We start from the raw sequence: 8504 nt of genomic DNA, 5'->3' as shown, positions 1-8504 counted from the left end.
GTGTAATGTAAATAAACATTTAGGCGTTGAAATCTCGCACACTAAGCCAGAAAACCAAGGAATGACGTCAGATAAAGAATCACATGTCTTACTGCCTCGGTGGCCCAATGGTTACCATGCCGGACTGCCACGCAGAGGTCCCAGGTTCGATTCCCGGGCCGGGAGAAATATTTGTATGACCTACATTTATTTCTCTCGTGAGTTTGGGTGTAATTTGTGGTTGTCTATGTGTGTGTCCATGGCACCCGCGACACAGGGTTTCCCTAGTGCGGGGCTATGTTGAGTGTGAGCGTTATTATTATTTTATTATTATTATTATAGTTACAAATGCAATAAGCTGACCTTGTAAAATCGCCACGTGTTGTATCGACATTACTATAGTCGATAAACCGGTTAGTGAATTATCAATAATTGGATATATATCACAGTGGTAGTTTCTTCGTTGTTTCAAGGAAATGGGTGATTGTATAGAAAATGCTGAACTTCATATTTACAAAACCCGTTTTGCACCGACATGGTGTCCAAAAATCTGACGCCAAAATATATTGATCGTTACAATTTTACGAATTTTAAGAGTCTATATTACCTTAGCTCGAATTCTAATTTTGCACTTACTAATACGGTTCATTTTGCTTGGGTGGAGCGGCAGGAATACTGGTTTATTTCAGATTATTTTTTAAAGCCATTTCAAAAATATACATAGTATACGTGTGTACGTGTGTACTATACGTGTTCTATTCATTTCAGAGGATTTAAAAAAAATCATTGATATGTAAAGTACCTATTTGAATAAAGCGGCTTTCTTGTAAAATTTCGAGGTGGGTTTGTGTTTTTTTTTCTATCGTGAAAATTAGAAATCATCTTTTGTTTTCACACCGTATACTAATCAGTGTATATCCTCAATTTTACTATATATTTTTTCCAAAGTGAGAATTTGAGGTTATATCGACTTTAAAGTGGCCTATGGATTTGCTCGATTTACAAGTGTCGATTTACAAAAAATACGGTATCGATAATCTGCTTACGCATTTACTCGATTTCGTCTAATTAATTACACATGTTGATCGAAAAAAATACGATGTCAATCGTTTGTTGCTTACAAATGTACTAGTTTTATTTGATCACACGATGTCGATCGTAAAAGCAAATCTTAAAAAGTCCCAGTTACAAGTCACTTTTACTCGTATTTGAAACATTCAAAGTTAAAAATTATAGATCTTGATTTGTGTAACAAAACTTCGATACCTCGGGGAAGAAGGGCAAAAGCTAAACGACAAAATTATATAATCGAATGAACATGAAAATTTAGAATTCCAGAAACAGAACGCTTCAATTTGTGCACAAGCGACATCCGAAATGGGTCCGACTTCTAGATGATTCTAGTTTCGAATTCGGAATGAATACGAGTCGGATGCAAAGCGCAAACACTACAAAGGTGATAAAATAGACCCACAAAAGTACTATTGTATATTTAAAGGTGCCTTTTGTAATACGGTGTAATAACCGACATGCGACATATATTGCGAGAGCGAGAGATATTGATATTTATGTATAGGAGTATAGCTGCTAATTAAAACGCGGTTAAGTGAGAAATGGTGAAACACTCGTTTTAAATAGCGAAAGATAGAGCACAACATTCTGTTAAAATCAGTTAACGTGTTCGATTTCTCGGAACTTACCTTACTTTGTCACTTACCCGCGTTTTATTTCGCTGTCGCGCAAGCCCTATCGAGCTAATCCTACTAGTAGATATAAATATCTGTAGAATGGTTCAAAGTTTTCAGTGAAACGAAATGTTACATGATTTATCGAAGTCTCAAGTTCGATCAACGCCCACTGCTTTTGTTTTGCAAAATATTTGCCCAGTGGTACTTAACCCTATTGTTGATAATGTTAATGATGCTCTCAAGTAGAAACACGTCAGTTAAACATTTAAATATGAACGTAAAGCATGGGGGATTTAAACCCTCGGCCTCTACATCGTGAAACAACAGTTCTCCCATAGGGCTTTATTACTGCCGTCCGCGAACTAAAACTAAATTATTTTTTTGAGATACCATAAAAACCACAATGCAGATTCAGTATGTTGAAATTGTTAAAAGATATTTCAGCTATGCATTGTTAGGGTTAGTTCCGATAAGACGAACACGATAACTAATTCTAACTTTTCTGTAATATCTTTTGGTATTTAAAACGGACATTATAACCATTTGAAAGAAAGAAAATTGTTTATTACACAAGCACAGACACGCATATAAACAAAAAAACAAAGGAACGATAATAATAATAATAACAATTAAAAATTAACCTTTTAGGCCCTCGGAGAAGCGAGTCTAAAATAAAAAATGATATAATAATAATATAAGAATTTAAAAAATAATTAAAACAGTTGATAATGCGGTACCTAATTCACCGTCATGCGTGTCGCGACTGGTGCAGTCGGGACTTGCTCAGTTTTAGCCACAAAAAGGCTAATTCACTTGTCACACGTTTTAGTTAGTGGACGGCAGATTAGTTAAATGCCTCCGTGGCCGAATGGTTACAATCCTGGTCTGCCACACAGAGGTCTCAGGTTCAATTCCCAGGCCGGTTGAGATCTTTATAAGGACTACATTTATTTCTCTCGTGAGTTTAAATGTAATTTGTGGTTGTCTGTGATAATCATGGCACCCGCGATACAGGGTTTGCGAGCAAATGCGGGGCTGCGAGTGTGTGCGTTATTATTATATGTAAAAATGTATCTTACGATGAACAAACAAATTTGCAGTTACTAAAAACAGTGAGCGTAACTGGATGATTGGCTAAAGGTTTAATAAATCCAACTCAAGTGCAGCACCTTACGTTAAAACTGTCACTTGAATAATGTCATTTGAGTCATCAACGGTTACTCATCGGTGAGTTCAAATCATCATTTATCAATAAACGACAATCACCATTTAAGATAGGGCTGAAAATCGTTTAGTCCTTGCCAATCCAGTCTTGGGTACTTGAGATAGTAGTATGCGAGACGGCCCGATAACAGAAAACTTGAGATGCATCTCGAGGTCAAGGTTGCATCTCGACCTCGACTTGGGAGCTTTATTACTTCTATTTAAGAATCTATACTACCTCAGCTCGAATTATTTTTTTTCCAGTACTAATACGGTTCACTTTTGCTTGGATCGAGCTGCAGGGATACTGGGTTTAATTCAGAATTTTTTTTTACAAACTAAATTAAAACCGTTTCAAAAATGAATATCATATAACATACGTGTTCTATTTAGTTCAGTTGATATAAAAAAAACAATCATTGGTACCTATTGAATACAGCGGTTTTCTTGTAAAATTTCGAGGTAAGTTTGTATTTTTATTTCTATCGTGAAAATTTTTAGGACTCGTCTTTTCACACCGTATAGAGTAATCAGGATATATCCTCAATTTTACTATATATTTTTTAACACTTCCACTGCTATGCGGAATTAAGCCATTTGAGGTGGTATACTCTTTTAAGTGTCAAAATTCTCAACTCAGTATAAGCCTCGTGTCGGTGTTCGGTAATATCGAATACGAGATTGTATTCTTAAGTGTGTGGATTTGCGTATTTAGCTGTACAATTCATGTTATCAGCGATTTCACTCTCGATAAAAAAAAATTACGGCCTTTAGTACATTTTCTTCAACATCTGGTTTGTACTTACTAAACTGAAACAGCATATAAAATGTGGGAAGGTGCATGATCGAACTTTCCCAAGAGGTAGATTTATTTCTTTTCATTTCTTTTTTTCATAAACCCTTATTATATTTAACAATTTATAAAATAATTTGTAACAATATTTTGTAATTTCGTTACCATAAATTCTGATATTCAAATATTACAGGCCAAATTCGATTTCAATCTACAAAGTTATCCTCATAAATAATGTAAAAGAAAACTTTTTATTCTCTTAAAGTGGCTGAGGACATATGCTGAATTTTCAATGGTTTCCTTCTGATGTTGATCGAGTTTAGCCAATAATATTATAATTACGTAAAAGGTAACACGAAAATATGGCAAAAATAATAAGGAATGAGCATTTTTTCACAAACGCATAACATAAAATTCGTTTAAAAAAAAATTGTTAAAAATACAACAAAAGCAAACATCAATGTTCAAACAGCCATGTTTAACAAAGACACTTTTTTTATCTAAGACTGCTTTGAAATCCTAATGAATTTTATTTCAATAATTATATTGGTAATTACATGTTTTTTATTGAATTTTCAAATTCGTGATATTTTTTTTGCATTTTGCTAGCCAAACGACCTGAACGTTCGTTTTTGTTGACTTGATCTTTGGCATTAGCAATAAACTTAAAAAATCATGGCTTCTCTCTATAACGATAAAATATGGAAACCATAATATTTGAACATACATTCGCAATCATCGACCTTCAGTCAACACATACGACCTGATGTTTTCTACTAAATATTCAGACATACCAACAGCTATAACTAAAGAAATATAACCACTGTAATGTACTGCTTTTAAGAAACTCCAAGTCTTATCGCAGAACACAGCTAGCGACAACACATGCAGGTACGAGTGTGGGTTTACCACTCTCCACAAACCGGTCGCAAAGAAAAACACTCCAGACTTAAAAGTAGTCTCACGCCGAACAACATCGTATTCTGTACAGTTTTCTAGCAACTCCTGATAAACATCTATGTACCTATTCCACGCTAAAGAAGATAGCACCATTTGACCAGAGAAAAGTCCTATCACTTGTATTATTTTCTGGAACGACACTTTAGTCTTGTAAGAAATCCCGACCTCGACTGTACTTTCTTTTTCAATGTCTTCCGTAGAATTGATTTCTTTTAACTGGTGGTAAGGTAAAGTACTCACTGGCGTGCCTTTGTAACCTCTTCTTGGAGGGTTATTTTTCAAATACAAAGTAACACCGATCATCATAGCTATAACTCCGATAAGGTCACAAAATCCGTCAACCCAATAGCCCAGAGTTCCAACTTCAGATCTCTCTCCTTTTATATGTTTCCTCTCTCTCGCTACATGTCCGTCTAAATCATCCAAAAACATTCGAATCTGGAACATCACTACTGCTACTCTGCGTAACGCTAAATTCTGGCAGGTCAAAAGTTTTGCCCCGACAAAAGCAATGAGCACATGAGAGAAGGATATCATATTCGGTGTCAAAAACAACATGTTTTCCGAGATCCCCAATCCAATATCCACTATTGCACAGAAAGGGCCATAGATATAATGGTTTATGTGGTCTACCATTAACCCTTTCACGGTGGGATGGCACAAAGGATTGATGCTGCACGGTATCCATGTAACGTCTTCGTAATTTGGCAGTATTCTCACTGCGGAATGCGTCGAATAGTCTGTCTGCGTCGAATTTTCTACACTGGCCTCAAACATATCTATTTTGTAGTTCCTTATTCGAAGGAACAAGAATGTGTCCATGTAGATGCAGTAGACGATTATGGAAAAGAGTAGAAATGTAAGTATTTTACTCGCTTGCGACGACGGCCACATCATTTTGACCGAGTCTGTTGATGTACTATAATCCAATGATGCTGCTACTGTAGGTGAAGGACGACACGTGTTGTTAGTGTATAAATAAATGTATACGGCTTCTGCGTCTTAAGTCCATGCCACACGTATACGATTCTTTGCATCACAGTGTACTTTTCTAATGGTCCGATTATAGAACACGGGCATACGGAAACCCACGCAGCAACTAAATTTAACACGCTCCATAGAATATTGAGAGAAATCAATTCTTATATATACTTTAAGGCATTATCATTGTACGTTTAGTTTCTTAACACCGAATTGCTAAACAATTTCTTTTAAACACTCCACGTATATTTGTAAAATCAATGGTTTGAACGTCGAATGTTATTAAAACAGTACATGCACAATGCGAGATGATTGGGCGGGATTTCTTTACACTATGCACTTATATTACACTTCACTATTATTATTTGTTGTTTGTAGTGTTATTTTCATTTATTTGTTACAATGTTTTGCACTGACTGGGATGTAAATAAAAAGAGAGCGCGGGGTGCGGGGCGGCTGCGCGGTGAACGCGGAACGCGTGCGCTCGGCAGCGCGACTCGGATGATGTGAGAAACGAATACAAAGCTGGGTTGCCAGTAATCGCAGTCAACATTGTGCAGATAATCTATCTAAAACATCGTTACCTGAGTATTCAGATTATTCAGTGATGAAATCGAAAAACCAATTAAAAGACACGTGGACTCAATTGTAAATTAATTTGTTTTCACTGTAAATGAATCCGTTAACACGACTGTTAGGCTAGGATAAAGAATAAATATGTTAAGCAATTGTGCGTTATAATTTAAGAACAATAGTTCTTTAACAAATCCATGTAATTATTATAATATATTCTGTATGGTGATTGTAAATAGTAAAAAATACGATTTATATATAATACGATAAAAGGTAAATTTTAACTGTATTGTTTTTAAACAATGAAGTGACATAACATGTTTAGTGTCCTCACACAACAGTTACAATGCGCGAATTAACGAACGATTTTGATACTTTAACTAGCTTACGCGTGGAAAAATACCTTCTAGTAATATCTTTCATCTACATATACTGCCTCAGGTCCCGGGTTCGAGACCCGGGCCGTGTGAAATATTTGTATGGCCTACATTTATTTCTCTCGTGAGTTTGGGTGTAATTTGTGGTTGTCAATATGTGTGTCCCTGGCAACCGATACAGGGTTTTACTAGTGCGGGGCTATAAGTGTGTGCATTCTTTATTTATTTATTTATTTATTTATTTATTTATTATCATCACCCTTCCAACTCAGACAGTCAAAGAGGCTTAATCAATAAAGGTTATATTTATTACCGGTATCAAAGATGGGGACGTGCGAGTTTCAGTGGTATCAACATACAACAAAGTTTTCAGTTAATCCCAGATGTGGACGGAGGCAGTTCCTTTTTTATTTATATTGGAGATTTTTTTTTATGTCAAAAAATAATCAGCACCAAAACCGGAAGCCAAGCTTAGCGGCAGAAATAGATAGGTGGCAGTACTTCCCTGGCCAAACTTTTTCACACGGAGCTCAATAGCTACTTTGAATGGATCCTTGAATCAGATATATGTTATTATTATTATAACCACTAATTAAATGTGAATTTTAATAGAAATATGTTCAAGCCAGGAGAAAGGAGTACATAAAATATTATTTACATAAAACACTAAAAGTTATTCACGAAAAAAATAAAGGTAATTTCACAACTTCTTTTTTACAATTTGTCTATTTAATTCCAGCGAATTAAGCAGAAACTCGTTAGCTGGCAAGACCTTTACCTAAAAACTATCGGGAAGGGCAAAATAACCAAACAATGAACGTCATATCTTTCTACCACTGCTCTATCTCTACAAACATCTAGTGCTAGAGAGAGAGGCAAGAACATCGCACCATCTGGCGTCTGATATACATCGGACGATTTTTTTTTTGGGTTACTTGTATTACGTAATTACTAATTACTTAGGTATAGGTTGATTATGATTTAAACTTTATTCGTTTGGTATTTTGCTAGGATTTGAAATCTTTTTTTTATAATACATTTTGGTCAAATATACTTTTTTTTTTATTTAAAAATTTGACAATGATGGAAACAAAAACCGTAATTACAATACATTGACTGGCTCAACAATTAACTTTCTTTTCAACGTCAGTGCCAGTGAGAGATGTATTCCATAAGCAATTTTTACACTTGTATGAAACGAAAATCGGGTACTCATATACGTAACCAGTAACCCAACAGTACAGTATAGATATCTATACTTCTATAGCCACAAAACGGGTCTTTCTATTTACATTATTACGACCGCGTTCCATATTTAATTATTTGTTTACTTTTCATATAACTTCCAGTTCACAGTTATTTTTATTATGCCATAGAACAGTCGAGTGGTAACGTCGTTGAAAATCTATGAACACTGTTGGAATATCCGTATTTTAAAAAACTACTCTATAGTTAAAGGCAAAAGGGTCAAGCGACACTCCACTATAATTCTAAAAAGTCCTATTGCCGTGTCACAGAATTTCCTCATAATGGACCTTGTAACATTGTATATAAACACCTAAATACAACGGATTAGCAACCAAACTGTTGCTTAGCGACCTTTCAAACGGTCGTATGTTATTGAAATCACAAACGGTATGACCAATTTGAAAACCAAATTTCACGGTGCATTAAAGACTCCCTAACGTGATATAGGCAACGGTTCTTGAAGGTGGTTATGTTATGAGGAACAAGTAGCTGCTATTGGTAGTAAGAAGGTAGTAAGTGTACAAGGACACTTCAAGTCTTGGATGAATTTTTTACCTTCTCCAGCACACTGGGGACTCTGACTTTATTACAGAATTAATTTTTTTACAAACGATATTAGAGCCATTTATAAAATGTATATCGTATACTACACGTGGTCTATTTAGTTCAGTTGATTTAAAACAAAATGGTATATGTAAAGTA

At 35.2% G+C, this 8504-nt stretch overlaps 1 protein-coding gene across 1 annotated transcript; it reads right to left on the bottom strand.

Annotated features, from left to right (window-relative positions):
- Positions 1-4213: 4213 nt before the first annotated feature.
- Positions 4214-6242, bottom strand: LOC113228391 (ceramide phosphoethanolamine synthase). The gene has a single exon (XM_026461668.1). The coding sequence runs from the start codon at positions 5518-5520 to the stop codon at positions 4399-4401; it is 1122 nt and encodes a 373-aa protein (XP_026317453.1). The 5' UTR covers positions 5521-6242; the 3' UTR covers positions 4214-4398.
- Positions 6243-8504: the final 2262 nt, after the last annotated feature.

The sequence above is a fragment of the Hyposmocoma kahamanoa genome, unplaced genomic scaffold (assembly GCF_003589595.1).
Source record: "Hyposmocoma kahamanoa isolate Upper Pololo Valley unplaced genomic scaffold, ASM358959v1 230, whole genome shotgun sequence".
Taxonomy (NCBI): domain Eukaryota; kingdom Metazoa; phylum Arthropoda; class Insecta; order Lepidoptera; family Cosmopterigidae; genus Hyposmocoma; species Hyposmocoma kahamanoa.
This window is presented reverse-complemented; position numbering and strand designations above follow the sequence as displayed.